General features: G+C 40.2%; 1 protein-coding gene across 1 annotated transcript in view; it reads right to left on the bottom strand.

Annotated features, from left to right (window-relative positions):
* brinp2 (bone morphogenetic protein/retinoic acid inducible neural-specific 2) overlaps positions 1–16,288 on the bottom strand; it is a 214,952-nt gene that overhangs the window by 54,187 nt on the left and 144,477 nt on the right. Inside the window, exon 5 of the mRNA XM_037787048.1 lies at positions 9,973–10,078. Coding sequence (XP_037642976.1) covers positions 9,973–10,078 — 106 coding nt within the window. The remainder of the gene's footprint in view (positions 1–9,972; positions 10,079–16,288) is intronic.

Below are 16,288 nucleotides of genomic sequence, written 5' to 3'. Positions count from 1 at the left end.
AACTATTAATTCACACTTTCATATTCTCCCGTCTAGACTATTGTAATTCCCATCTACACCTGCCTCAGTCAAACCGTCTAAAATCCCCTACAGTTGGTTCAAAATGCAGCTGTCAGGTTATTAACCAGAACTAGCCGTTGGTTCTGATGTCCCTCCATTATTGTTTATTGATTGATGTTTCATTTGTGTGTGAAGCACTTTGTAACGGTGTGTTTTAAAAAGATGCTATATAAATAAAGCTTTACTTGCTTACTGACTTCTCCCCATATCAGCGTGGGGTTTTCTCCGGGTTCTCATGTTTCCTCCCACAATCCAAAGACATGCAGGTTAGGTTCATTGCTGACGCAAAATGTTTCCGTATGTGTGAATGTGAGCGTGAATGGTTGTCTGTCTCTACTAGTCATTCCTGTGATAGGCTGGTGACCTATCCAGGGTGTACACTGGATAAGCGGTTACAGATAATGGATGGATGAATGGTTGTGTGGCCTCAAGGATACACACAATGCAAACTCCACAGCGTAAATCAACTGTCTTACTGCCTCTTACTGTTGCCAACACTTCTTATTCCCAACCACCTACAGTATATTAGATAAGACCAGGGCAGCTTGTGTTTTACATATGACGTAGAGCTGAGAGAGAGTGCAGCTCTGACAGTTTAACATGACAATCACAATGGTCAGTGAAGTTAAACCAATGCCCGCAAACCTCCATTCTGAATATCCCAAGAAATGCTGCACACAGAAGGGCAAGGTGATTATAAAAATATTCTCCTTAACTCACTCATTATTACGCCTCCAGGTTGCTACTTTCCCTTTGTATTCCAGTTTGATTTATAGCCTATTTTAACTTGAATTATAATTAATCTAACACTGGTGTCATTCTATTAATTACGTGCTGCTCTGTGGAGGCAGTATTATTAAGACATCCATTTAATCACTCAATGAATCGATCAATCATCAATCCTCCGTACTGCAACGGTTCCGAGCACAGAGATGTGGACCCGCGAGCAGGGAGTCAGAGGGAGAGCAGCTGAAAGCAATCAATTGTTTATTTGGTAAGAGTTCAAAGCGGAGTTCGGCGGCAGGTAATCTGTCAGTGAGGGCAAAGTGAGCAGGCGAATCTGGGAAGCTGTGTTCAGGAACAGGCAAGAAACGGGGAGCTGGAAAGCTATTGGACATTAGATGATCTGGAAAGTGACTACTGGGGAAAGAGGGCTGGTATATGTGTGGGGGGATAATGAGGGAATGGGGATCAGGACTGCCGAATCCGTGGTAATACGGGAAGTAAACGAGTCACCATTACTGCAGTGGTGTCTTCTTACAATACGCACACGTTAGAATGCAAGCTGTCCTAAGAAGTGTACAATTTTCCACTTTTACCTTTACTTTCTATGCTACGTTACTTTTGACAACAATGTCTCGGGGTTCGAGGTCAAGGTTGAAAAGAGTAATAAATAAAGTTTGCGGTCTTGGTTCAGACTACGGAGCCTCTGTGCTGTTGTTTCATAGGGGCAACTCAACCCGTTCCGCACAACGTGATTGGTTGATGCCTTGGTGCAAAAGCTCAGAAAAAAAGACCTTGTTACGAAAAAAAGTATGTTGCTTTTTCGCCACGTAATCTTCGCGTTCTGTGACCAAAAAAACAGTTTGAAATAACACCCTGGCCTAACACTGTCTAGGGGCTACAGTGGTCCCACAGAATAAACTCAATTAAACTGTATAGCATTATTGTGAAATATGACATTAGTTGATCTAACTAGACAACTGGAATTATTATGAAGTATAACATTAATGATCTAACTAGGTAACCTGATGACCACAAAGTAAAAATTATTTGGTCGGCATAAAAAACAGAACGTGAACAAAGTGTCTGCTATCCGTGTTAACTGGCGACTCTCAGCCGAATGCGTCGTGGTTGCTTGTAGTGACGGCAGCTGTTGAAAACACAAACGGAACACGTAGGTGTCCTCGTAAATTGGAAATACATAACCCGTATGTGTTTATTATCTACGCCAACCATTCTCGTTAGCTACAACGAGCATTGCATTCGGCTGAATGTCACCAGTAAACACAGCAGACACTGAGTCACTACGACTTGTCATGCAGTAATGGCGGCGCTGCTAGACTGTGGAACCAAAACCCAAAAAAAGTGTCAGGCTTTGAAGAAAATTTCGGTAGTGTTGGGGTTAAAGGAAACGCTACTACGCCTGCTCTATGGGCCCAATGGATGCGAAAAATTGACAGATGTACATCCATTGGATGGATCACCGGATTCGTCCATTTGCTCTCTGATGATAAAAAGATGATGGAGATTATGGATGAGAAGCCTTTATACTGTGTGCTTTTGTCTGGCAACAGTAATACAAACAATAAGTCTTTTTTTTCTTTACAGGCACCTTTTTATTTTTTTAGTCCCCACCATGAATTTCAGGACCTGTCGATGTCTCTGTCTGATGGAGGCTTTTAGGGTCATTACCCCTACGGCGTTCTGTCCCTCCAGAAAAAACAGACCCGTGGTTCCCCTCTCTTTCTATCTCTCAATCTCCAGCAGAGACCACACTTATTTTTGCATTTTGGACAATTTGAAGCTCTCAAGCCTCCCTCCTGATCACCACCCCTCCGTTATCAGCGTGTGTCCGAGTGTGCCTTCGCTCTTAGCCTTTGCCTTAGTGAGTGCTTGGTCCATTTCACTGGAATGCACTCTCCGCTGTAGAGGAGATGGTGTCGGTACCCTTGGACTGCTCTCAGAGCCTCGGGCTTTTGGCAGCAACTCAGCTTCAATATGCGGTACAGTACACGGGCTGGCACAGACGATGCTGTATCACACACCCGCTCCGTCTCTCTCTCTTTCTCTCTTTATGCTTATCTCTGTGCCTTGCCTGCCTTTTTCTTTCTCTCCATCTGGCTGTCACTTGAATTTTCTGCAGACTTGTCGCAAAGAATGAAATGTGCATTTTCCTCAGCTGGGTTCCCGGGTTTGTTTTGTGCTCTCTTGCGATAGTTTTGTGTTCTTTCACAGAGATTCGGCTACATGGTGGACGTATGCAAAACACAGGACGGCGAGGTCGGGAGTAGATAAAGCCTGCTCGGAGGGGAATGAATTAGATCATATGGGCGTTTAAGTTAAGAGGGTAAAATGCCTCTATAACGCCATGTGCTTTTTCAAAGGATGACGTATCACTTGGCACTCTCCCTCTATACCTCTCTTTAAACAACCTTTACATTTGAGACCGCCGTTTAGGGCTGTGATGTCCGAGAAGGCACCGATAAGGAATCTGGCGAGCGATTTATATGCCGTGTTATACAGTGACAGGTGGTGTACTGAGAATTTGTTTCAGTGCCTGAGCAGAGGGAGGCACTTGACAGACCTCTCACCCTGCAGGAGCTCACAAGTGTCGTACAGCATCTGTCCCCTAGGCCCTGCTACCGCTATTGATGGAATTCCAACAGAGTTCTGAAGGTGTGTTTGGGGTGCTGTGGGGGAGGATTTGTTTGAGGTTTTTCCTGGAGTCCCTCTGAGAAGGCCTCCGAGCAGCTGTCAGCAGGCAATGGTGTCGTTTCTGACTTAAAAGTGGGGCCTGCAAATTCATTTTTTGGCTTGCATTATAAAAAGCCTTCCTAGCTAATACACTGAGAAACTACTTTGACTGTGTAACCTTTACTTGACACGCAGAGACTGTGAGTGTGTGAGTTGGTTCCAAACACAGACACTGAGGCTATTACAATTGCAATAAGCACATTGTAAATGATGTACAAGGACTACGTGAAGCCTTGAGCAAGGCCGTATGAAAGGCCCTCCTCAATAAGGATGGACGAGGGGAAATATGAGTGGGTGCTTATGAGGCAGTGGACACACTCAAGGATACTTACCAATGTCTGGTGCTTAAAAGAGAGGACAGGTGCCATGAAAGTACTTTTGAGGCGAATGTGGAAATGGAATAGGGAGGGAATAGGGGACAAGGTTACAGCCAAGTTATGAAATGCTAGTGGTCGTTGCTAAAGTCCTTTGAGGGTTGAATCCTGGCTACAAATAAAGCGACTGGCTCTACACTCCTGCATCACTTCTTTGTGCCAGAGACCCTGAAAGTACTCGTAGAGGTCTCAGAGGAGGACTGGCCGTTTCGTACATACCAGTACGGGAGGTAGAATCAAGGTATGGTGGACTTACAAAGTGGGTTTTGTTCTTTCTGGCCACAAGTGGAACAAAGCTTGTTCTTTTAGCTTGATATCTGTGGCTTGGACACCTCGCAATGGCAACGTTCAGTGCCAATGCGGGAAGTAGTATGTATGTAGCAATGTGGAAAGTAAAATTGTGAAGGTAGGGGTCTTGGATGGGCATGTAGCAAAGCTGACTTTCTTTTTTTATATATTTTTTTTGTCATTTTTGCCTTTATTGGACAGATGAAGAGTGTAGCGGCAGACTGGAAATAGGGAGAGAGAAAGAAGGGTAAGACATGCAACAAAAGTCCTTCAGGTGGAATCAAAGCGGCGACGTTGCAGTTATATGGTATGTGTAGTAACCATTCGGCTACCAAGGCGCTCCACGAAGCCTTTCATGCAGGATAACATCTTTGCGTTGCATCACAGATCGGGCTGGGTATCGGTACTCGATACCTAAGATATCCGAAATAACCCATGTGGTTTTGAAACTTCTCCAGTCATGCAATAAGTGCATTCAATCCCTTTTGTGCCCAGATTTAAAAAATATGACTATGGTTTTGCTCGCAGCAAATCACCGCAAGCGTTCTTCGATTTAATGTGACGTGTGATTGGCCCACTACGGCAGCAGCTACAACCTATACAGCCAAGATTGCCTGCCTGCACACGGGAGCCAGCGGCTAGCAGCCAGCTAACGGTGCTAACTGTGAGAATAGTGCTGACAACAGAGCTAACAGTGTAGCCTGGGCGGGAACCAGAGGGTACGTTTCCCTGTGAACACGGAAGTTTATTATGAAAAGACACATATGCATGTAATGACCGAAAACTGTAAGTTTCCTGTCAACACGGAAGTGTATTTTGAAAAGAGATTAAATGTATGTAACAAGCAGAAACTGTACTTTTCCTGTGAACACAGAAGTTTATTTTGAAAAGACTGCATGTAACGTACGGAAACTGACACTCTGTTCCTGATACGTCCAAAACTGACGCTAGAGATATAGCCTACCCAGAGCGTCATAGTTTGAAGCGTAGTGCCGCTGACCAATCGTCAGTATTTGACGAGTCGGGAGGGAAAATTGTGTTGGTGTGATCATTACAGAGAGGAATGGTGACCTAACCTATGAAAATGAGACCTAATTGAGTGTTTAGGTCTTTCTGTATAATAACAGGTTATGAAATGGTGACAATAATTCAATTACATTAATTTGGAAAAGACAGACTCTGGCTATATAATCTTTGCAGTGTGACTGAAGCCTGTTAGAGGATGCTTCCGGGGACTAAGGGAGCTGCTTATTTTTGTTCCAACATATTTCCTAAAAGAACGACATCACTGTAGGTCCTAGTAAAGCTCCTGTCAGGAGTAGCCAAGCTGTTCATCTGACATTCGAGGAAGAATCATATGTAGGGCACAGATACAGTATTCTCGGAGTCTGCATTTCTATGAGTACACTCGCCTTCGGGTGGAGTTTGTCCTCTATAACACTTAGTCTGCATGGGGCATTATGGCGAGAGCGGGGTCGCTTTCTTTGTTTTTTTGAGAGAATATTATGTAAACTAAAGGCTGCTCAATCCAACTAATGCAGTGGTTTCTGTATTTGCTGTTCTTGTTCTCTTGACGCGTTGTTGATGCACTCATACTCAAGCACACCACCCACACTCAAACACACACTCATACAGTAATGTGTATGTGAATGTCTGACACATTCACTTACACAACAGAGCTGCACAACTAATAACCGAAGAGATTTAATTTTGAAAGCAAAAAGCCTAGCAAAAGCATTCAATCAAAATAATAATGACTTTGCAACCCCCACTTCAAAGCATGGCTCTGCAGTCAAGGCTGAAGACAGGCTGTTTCTGACAATCATTAATGATGAGAGTAGGGGAGCCACTGTTGGCAACGAAGCAGTGGTCTTCATTTGGGTGGTCACTTTTTCTACTTGGCTGGAGAATATACAGCGCCGAGCCTCAGAGCTTCTACAATATCACCATTAAATGATGCAACGCATTTCTGTCCTATAACTCTGATACACTCTTCTCTTTTCTTTTATGATTTATCAGGCTCAACGCACAAAAGAGGCTGTAGTTAGAGAGCTTAATCCTGATGCAAAGGAGAGGTTTACATGTAGGAATTGGAGGAAAGTACTAACAGAGCCAAACATTCAACAGTTATATTTGAATGTATCTTCCCACAGAGATTTCAAAATAGCTTCCTTCCCATTCCTTAACGAACAGCTACACTCGGTACCTAGATGCAGATTTTAATCAGTGCTACAAAAGCCAGAAACAACTTGCGTGACCTAATTGTTGTTGATTGGGCTGCCAGGATAAGACTTCTGAAATCCCAGTTAAATGGAACCCATCATACTAATTGGTTGGAATTAGAGGAAGAGTTTACCCTTGGACATTGCCGCGGTTCTTCCAATCACATTACAAAATCAGCATACAACCAACGCATCATGCATCACACCATTAGTAAATAGAAGGAAAGTTTAGGTCTCTAGCAGAGGGCAATATAATATAAGACAATATATGGGATTCATGTAGTGCATTTAAGAAATTCAATTTCATCCTACAAACCAATGTCTTAATGCACCCACAAATCAAACTTCCCTATGACTGGACCTGACAAATGAGATGCCTAAACTCATTGTTCTTGAACTGCAAATACTAATATTGATTACTTATAAGTTACTGTCAAACTTTGAAGGCCTTTAAAATTCCTTTTTCTTAACCAGCCTTTTAATGTAAGTGATGGGGCCCTACGTGAACACACTATTATTTGCCAGTGTTGAACGACACTGGTTATTTAACATGAGAGATGCCCGTATTTGTGCATTTCCTGTACTCTTAATGGTTTAAAGTGGGTTGGGGCTGTGCTGGAAAATGGTGATATTTATGGGTATGGGTTAAAATAAGTACATTTGAAATACTTGGTTAAGTTTAGGCAAAACAAATACTTGGTTAGGTTTAGGAAAATATTGTGGTTTGGGTTAAAATAACTACAGAGATGGCGTTACTTAAGTATGTAAGTTACGTAAAAAATATATCAAAGTTTGGGTTACAATAACTACAGAAGTGCCGTTACTTGAGTAAGGAATTTACGTGACAATTAAGTCAACGTTTGAGTTAAAATAACTGCGGAAATACGGAAGTTAAGTAACAAACAAGTCAACGCTTTGGTTAAAATAACTACAGAAGTGGCGTTACTTAAGTACGGAAGTTACGTAACAAATAAGCCAATGTTTGGGTTAAAATAACTACGGAAGTGGCGTTACTTAAGTATGGAAGTGGGCTGTAAGCCTTCAAGTGACATGGGAAGGGGGAACCAAATCTGAATGGCTTGTTGAATCACATGTTTTATGATCTAGACAGCCCACAAAACCTGACTGGGTCGTCTTATTTCAGAGTTTGTGGGTTGGTAGACACTCCAGATACCCAAATGTATGTGCACAAGCACTGAAAAAGTGAGTTTTTCACGATATGTCCCCTTTAAGTCACCCTTCATGTTATCATGGGGGTATGTTCTGGGTGTATTAGTACCTTAAGCTACGTATAATGAGAAACACGTTCATACATATTAGGAAAATGCCTCATAATGCCTTATCCAATTCAAGTTTTTACATAGAGCTGCTGCCCTGCAAGCAAGCTATTTTTCTTACTTTGTTAGATGTCACACTGCAGCCAGATCCCACGCTGATAATACTCATCACTTCAGAAGCACAGGGCACACTGACTGCATTCCAACAACACTATTGCCTTTGGCCTTACAATGGAAAAGCAAATTACACTTCAGCTTTGGAGAAATCTGAAGAATACCCACTGTGAAGCAGTGGCTCAATGAAATGTGTGATACCTCACACTCGGGATTGGGCACAGTCTCAAGGACAAACTTAAATGACGAGAAAGTTTGGTCCCACTTTGACTCCTTTTTTCTGAAGAGGTCAGAGATCGGCGCTAGTGATTATTCTCTTAAAGGAAAGGATAAGGCTGGGTGGTCAGGGAGGATAATGGTGTTTTGATACTCACTCCTTTTTCTTTATGATCTTTTAATATGTTTAGCCATTAGAGAGTCTGTCCACAAGCCTGTGCTGTTACAGTATGTGTCAAAAACAATCTTCAAGAAAGTTATGACCATCATTTTAGTAGTAGTAAGTAAGTAAATAATGATGTTGAAGTATCTTCGGTAAGACTTTATAAAAAAATTATAAATGGTATATTGATAGTTAATTAAACCAACCACGTTATTTCACTGTTAAAAAACAATAAAATGATAATTAATGTTCTTTGATTATCAGTAATGCTATAATTTCTGTAATTGTGTCATTAGGTTGTATAATATAAAATAATTAGTTTGAATTGTATCTTGTGTCATAGCTGATAAGAGATGATAACATTACATTCTGATTACATTAGTAAAGTATAGTATATCAGTTTATTGCACACATAACAACTATAAAGTTTTATATATTATATTAAGTATTTGTTAATGATTACCATATTACTTGTAAACCTTTAAGAAATTGTTTTGAAAACATGTAAACAAATTGCATAGATAGATGGACCAGAAACCAATTATTAACCACTGACAAAGTATTAACTATCTACATCAATAATGTTTATAAATGGTTTACAAACCAATAATTAACAATCAATTACTTATTATTATTACAAATAGTACATACAATGTTATAATTTGTGTTACAACAGTTAAAATGACAAAAATTATAGCATTACTAATAATCAGTAAACATTATTAATTATCATTTTGTTGTTTGTTAACAGTAAAATAACTATTAACAAACTTTAATTATCTATCAATTTACCATTTATAATACTCCATTGAAAATCCAAGGGAAAGACCCTGTGAGCCACTGACCATTGAAAACTCTGATGTAAAAAAAAAAAAAGAAAATGTAAAATTAGAGATAGCCCCAAATTGTGTTGTCATGCGGTATGTGCCGGCGGAAAGATACGACTAAAAGGGAAGGGAGGGAAAATAAGACTGAATCCACTTTAAAAGATCCTCTCCAGGAATGTTTTAAAACATAAAAAGAATCTGCTTTGAAGAATATTTTTCCTCACTAAATTTGGTTTTCAACATTGTTCTCCCTCATTCAAAAATCTATGAATATGCAAAAATGCTCAGGGTATGTGCACAAGTTTCCACATCACATTTACTGTATTTACACTGCAAAGATTTCAGGTGAGCACTTTCACCCCCCACAAAAAAAATACCAGGCTGATTGGTCCAGTAGTATGAGAGATTAGCCGCGGACAGACAGACACACACACGACCGAACGCATGATCTCCCCACAGGCTTACACCTGGCAGAGATAATGAGGTCATTAAGCAAAGAACATTACCCAGACTTCTTTTTGCAGTGTGATTGAATGTCAAAAAGAGGTTTCGTATTTCTCAAAGAAGGCCAGTCCATGGATTACCACTTCAGCTTTACTTGTGTACTGAGTGTTCCAGGTGCATTCGGAGGGGTCGGGTTGGGGTCAGCGTGGCCAGATACGGTTCATCTACAGCCTGGTAAGATAGCAGATTCCCCTTGAGACTGAGAGCCAGTCAGCCAGAACAGACATATAAACTACTGCAGCGTAAAGCAAAGGGTCATCCCGGCCAACTGCTACACACAGGAGGTCAGAGGCTTGGCAGGGTGGTGGATGGAGGTGGTGGCAGTATGTGTTTGTGTAAAATCCTTCAGCAGACCTTTTCTTCGGGGCTGTGACTGTGTCTGTGTGCATGAGATGAATATACGTGAGATGTGTGTGTGTGTGTGTGTGTGTGTGTGTTATCCAGTCTTACCCTTTAGGTGGATCTTATTTTCCGGGCTGTGCACCAACACCGAGCTAACTGAATCCAAGCTGTCGTAGTTACTGCAGCCGAGAGGGCCTGTCCTTGTTTCGGTTACCTAGGAAACAGAGGAAGGACAGATCTATTTAAAATAAATGCTTTTTATTTTTTTTATTTTTTTTACAATGCCACATTAGCAGTGAATGAGGCAGATGTTTGTTCCCATTCCTGGCAGTCAAGCACACAGCTTGTGGCCGGCGGAGCGTGTGGAGGCAGGCAGAGGACTGGATGTGGCAGAGCCCTCTGACAGCGGAGAAAACTATCGCCATCTTTTGCTTCACGCCCACACCTGCAGCCACAGCTGCCTGCAATGTGCCGGCTGTCTCGTGCATTGGGAAAAGGTGAGAGAGAGAGATGAGAGATGTGAGGGAGAGAGAAAGCACAGGTGTTTGCGAAGGAGGATTTAAACTTTGAAGAGATACAAAGGGAAGGTTGCACTTAGTCGAATGCCTTGGTCTGATAATGATAATGATAGTGTGTAGTAACAGCAACAATACTTGCATCAGATATTACAAATAAGATGTTGGAGCAGGCTTCATAAGGTTTGGTGTTTGTTCTGCATGCTCACATTACAGGTAAAATTATGATTGCCTCTTCTTTAAAATGATACATGGCAGAAAACAACAAGCATAGCATGCATAGGATTGTTTTGTACTGTTTGACTTTGTTTATACGTTTTTATAATAAAGTTACACACATTCCAACAAACACTCAACCCCCTACCCTCCCCGGACACCCACAAAGTAATAATAAAATTGAGAAAATAACAAATTAGTGAACGAATAGATAAATAATAATTAAAAATAGGGCTGTCAATCAATTCAAATATTTAATCGCGGTTAATCACATGATTTTCCACAGTCAATTGCGATTAATCGCAAATTAATCCCACATTTTCTATCTGTTCAAAATGTACCTTAAATGGACATTTGTCAAGTATGGAACCGATTAGTAATTGAAAAATAAAAATAAATGTTGAAAAGATGGTTAGTTAAACGTGTATGAAAACAAAGGGCATTCGGTTTGTTGTTACAATTGGAACCACCAATAATCTGCCTATTATAAAACTATACATATATACAGTATATTCACATGTGCATATAATGACATATAAACACCCACATGTCTCAATACACATATTTAAGTACAGACAGACACATCTACTGTGTGTATACCTTCTTTTAGTAAACGAAAAGACCGGCTCAGCGACAATGTCACATGAATAAGGCACTTATTCCAGCTCAATTATCCGGCATTTAAAGCATCACCTGTTCTCGTTCCTAACAGAAAGTGTAGTTAATTGAGAGGGAAGAGAAAGAGAGAGAGAAGAGATAGTGTTTGTAAGTAAGAGTGAATTCTATAAATGGGGACCAGGTGTCCCTGGATTTCTGACGGGACTTTGATCTGTTAAATCGAAGTGTCTCTAATGGAATTAGAGATAGCACTTCCTTGATCCAGTTTGTAAATGATGTGGTCTTCTCAGACTTCCAATAATGGAGAATAAGTCTTCTGGCTTCAAGTGAGGCAAATGCTATAGAGTTAGCATTTTGTATAAATCATAACCAATAAAAAAAAAAAACATTACTGTTTTTGGCCCAAGGGCAGATTTAAGCCCCTATGACCCCAGTGCTTCCTTCTCTTGTTGCATTGTCTATGTATCCAGCCTTTAAGCACTCAAATAGCAGATTCAGTATGTCAGGAACGTATTTTGCCTAGAACCCCAGAAACAAACAAGTGCTCCTATTCCGCAACACTACCCTGCCCCAGGTTTGATGTCAGACAGTTTGTGGTAATTTCATTATTAAGACTATGCACCATGTAAACTTAGTATCTTTTGAATCAATAAAGGTTTTAAACTAGATTTTGACTCAACAGCCCTACATAAATTTGGGCTTCAGGATAAAAAAACTGCAGGATCTACCATATGATTTCATTTATTATAGAGTACTCCAGGGATGACGTATTTTTGTCGGCCAACCAGGAAGTTAACTTCACCCTGGTTCCATTGGGTTTTTGATTATTGCAGAAAATAAGCTCTGTGGCAAACACACGTTTATGATACATTAACGTTTTGTTCAGCAAGATGATCTCCACCAATGAACACCACGTTTATGCCGTGAGCGCATGCCGGGGTCACTACCTCGCCAGCTGGGCAGTCACGCTCACAGACCGGAGTTCATGAGCTCTCAACAGACCGGTCTTGTAGACGAGGGGCTTTTATTTCCTTGTTGACGGATGGTTTGTTTAAATATCACAACACACATGCCATTATAAAATTAACGGGAACCTGTGATTATCTGCCTTTTTGGAGTTGAAAAGGCTCGCAATCGCCCGCGGACGCAGCTCAGTTTCAAATACAGCCAAGGTTCCCTCTATACCTTTTCACATGGCCAGATGACCTTGGTGATGTTTGTTAATTGTGATTTTGTACAGACTCTTCCTCCACATTAAATCCCTAATTTCTGTTGAATTACTACCAGTAATGCTACAAGGACACCTCTCTGTGTACATTTTGCATGATGTGTTTGTGAGATTTATATTTTACAATTATGTGATCAATCTTGAAAGGTGAATAGAATATTTTTTAGTTTCATATGAGTTCATATCTTCTCTCTAGCATTAAAACTGAGCTGGCTACAACCTACAAATCTCAAGTTGCATAATGTATTAAAGAAATTAGTGGCGGCCCTATGAATAACGTCACAAACATAGTTATTTAAGCCAAGCCATGATGTTTTTTTTTTTTTTTACTAAACCTAACTAAGTAGTTTTGTTTCCTAAATCTAACAAAGTAGTGTGGTTACATTTTTTTTATTTTATTGTTTTATTTTGTTTAAATTCACAACGTTAACAATGTGTTTAAAACGGTTTCAAATTGCAACTGTAATCCAGGAGAAAATACTTTTTCCTCAAAAATTTAGAATGCAGTTTACTTGTATGTTAACGTAACTTTAGGAGACAGGTTTACCTTATCAGCTGCTTGATATCCTATAAAGAAATGTGCATTTGTCTACTTTAGTCAACACTGTACTGATTAAACCGAAACCTCGATCTTTTCCTAAAACTAAGTCGACTTCCAGTGTTATTTTAACCAACACCGCGATCTTTTCCTAAACCTAACTAAGCATTTTTGTTGTTTGTTTGGAGAGGACAACTAACTTACAGTTATGTCTGTGTCTCAGTAGGAACCAAATGCCTATTTTCTCTCACAAGAATTAATAAAACCAAGATACTCTCTTAGATGAAGAGATGCCCCTGACATTTCAGCAATCAAGGTCAATTAAATATTTATTACAGCGCAAACATCACATCACAGCCGTCATTAGTGATTCTATAATACATGTAATGGAAAAGATGAGACATAAACAACATCCTACTTGACATGTTGTGAAAGATGCTCTGCTGCAGAGCTTCTAATTGAGGAATGAGGAGAAAATGAAGAGGAGCAGACACAATAATGAGAGAAGTGTAGAGGAAGAGAGATAAAAGTCATAAAGGGACAAAGGGCAAACAAAGGTGGGAGAGACTGTAACGTTCAAAGATCAAGCCTGAGACAAAAAGAACATGAGGAATAAAGACAAAAGAGCAGAGAAGGAAAGGAAGAAAAAGGAGATTAAGAAAAAACGAACAAGGATGCAAGAAATAGTTAATTTCCAGAGTGGGACCTCTGGCAAAGCCTCTCTCCAGCTTAATCACACAATTTGGCAAATGACGCAGCCTGTGCAAATTTGCCGTCCTTAAAATAGCCTCACATGTTCACACTTCGTCTTGCATTAGAGATTGCATCTATTATCAAAAGAAATGGAAGTTAGCCTTCGAGGCGCTACAAAAGATACATCCCTCAAATATCTCCGAGAGCGACGTCGCTGAGATGTAGTTAAAGATTAGCCAGACATAAAGGCGAGAACCAAAGGGGGATTAGTGGAGGGGAAAGAGGCCGTTTTGGGTTGTTGTTTAAGATGTGGACGCAGATAATCTCTGCTTTTAACAGTGAAAAAAGATTCAACTGTTGCATCTCATTCATGTTTTTGTATTGACCGTGAAACAAAATCAGTTCTCTGTTCAAATTCAATTCACCCTTTAAAAGTGTATTCAGACTGAACTAAAAGGGAATTTCTGAGGCAGCATGAAGTCAATGCAATGATGCAAGTGGATGCTAACAGGAGCATATTGGCTTTGGGTGTTGGTTAAATTTAAAGTGAAGACGTAGAAAATGTTTGAGTGGACTATTTGCACTTATCCTGAAGTTGTATGATTCCACTTCATAAACTTTTGGAGACGAGAAAAAAATGAGAGCTGTCAGGAGAAAAATATCACACACAGTATGTTGCTAGCTAGCTACAGCTAACATCTAAACAGTGGCTAGTACATTGGCTGTTTGGAGCAAGTAGACACAGACTACAAATTGCAGTGTGAATACACCTGTACAGATCATTTATCAATATCAATAATCAGAGACGTGAATATTACATGCATGTATTAACGTGCAGTGCCAGCAGGGGGCAACGAAGCCACGGTCTTAGGTTTAGGCAACAAAATCTCTTAGTTAAGTTAATGGAAAACTTCATGTTTGGGCTTAAAATAAGTACGTAAACTAAAAAAAACATGTACGGAAACAACGTAATGACAGTACAGATATCGTGACAACCATCACTACAAAACACGTGACAAACGTCTCTAACGTATCAAAACAACACATGGGTCTCCTGCTTGAAAGTCCTATGTTTGTTGGACCTATCCACCTCCCCAACATAAGTGGTCTTTTTCAATTTATATACTACATAACTAGCTCTAAAGTTAGACTTACATCACTACAACACACTGCACCTTCATGCAGGCGTGTAATATTCACTGCTCAGCGACACAAAGCGTAACACTGACACGCTGTCTTTCGGTGGAAAGGCAGGTCTATTACATGCTTTGCCTTGAGACTGAGCTGGTAGTTACTGTATGTACAACATTGAACACCAGTTCTTCAGCTTAAAAGCAGCGTCTGCAGACAGTAAACTGAGTTTTCCTGCAGCAACACAACGATGCTGAAGTTTTTGAAGAAAAGTCCTGATCACAAAGTACAGAATGTACAAAATGTCTGCAGCTCCATCCACACACTGTGGGAAGCACCGAGTTTGATCATTGCCGAATGGTACGACACGAAAAGTCAGAATTGTTCTATTTTCTAATGTCACTTTCAATGCAAGAATTTCATGCATACATATCAGTTCTTACTTAATCTCTCTTTGCCATTGATGATTGTGATTATTCTAAGTTCTATCCCCGTAGTCTGCACTTTATATTTGACTTTCTTTGTTTGCACAAACTATGAAAGCTCCGGAGCTGATAGATTTCAGCTGTGTTACACTGAATACACGCTGGGCTTGTTTGTAACTCATGTGAGGGAACTTCAATGATAACCCACCTGAGAGCTGCCACCCCCGTCTCTGCCTTTGTTGAAAACTCCCAAGAGCCCTTCGCTGAGAGGATTGTTCAACCTGGGCCATTTTGTTTTTAATGTTTATTCAACGATGTGCTTTATTCAAACATGGCAGAGTAGTTTGTGTGTTTTCTTATGACTCTAAAAACTATTTTGTTTTTTTTACATTCCCTTATGCATTAGTCTCCCTTTTTCAGAAGTCATATTATGATAATTACTGATCTAACAAATTGTTAAAGACCGTAATTTAAGCCATTTACATCCTTACGTTGATGTAACCTCTTTATTAATGCAGCATTCATCAAAAGATTGCACTCATCTTGTCCTGCCTTTAACTTAAAAGTAGAATTTGTATTTGAATGGGCTCCAAGTCTGAATCTGAAGGCCCAGCACAACTGACAATTTGTAAAGCTGCATTACCAAGTCATTTGGGGTCTAACAGGATGTTTGCGCCCATGTTTTTCTTTTTTTCTCTTTTACAAAAGTAATGCAACAAGTTACAGAAGAAGGTAGATTTTAGGTACACCTGTACAAAATAATGCAATCCAATACAACTGTTCTGCCATAAACTGTACTTGTATAATATCTATCAACAGACATCTGCGTGAATGATTGAATGCAGAATCTGTAGGCAACGGGGCAAGATTTTGATATCAGAAATGTTCTGGTTTCTGTTTGTGGTCAATACTACTAGGACTAAAAATGGGTTGCATGCAGGTAAACCAACCCGGTCTCAGAGTAAGGCATATAAATACCACGTCATTACACTGACATTCCGCGTGTCATGACAATGCAGTTTAGCCTTTCTGACTGTCATTTGTACGCCATGCAAGCGTC

Source organism: Sebastes umbrosus, chromosome 12 (genome assembly GCF_015220745.1).
Source record: "Sebastes umbrosus isolate fSebUmb1 chromosome 12, fSebUmb1.pri, whole genome shotgun sequence".
Taxonomy (NCBI): domain Eukaryota; kingdom Metazoa; phylum Chordata; class Actinopteri; order Perciformes; family Sebastidae; genus Sebastes; species Sebastes umbrosus.
The sequence above is the reverse complement of the archived record's forward strand: the minus strand, read 5'-3'. Positions and strand labels throughout refer to the sequence as shown.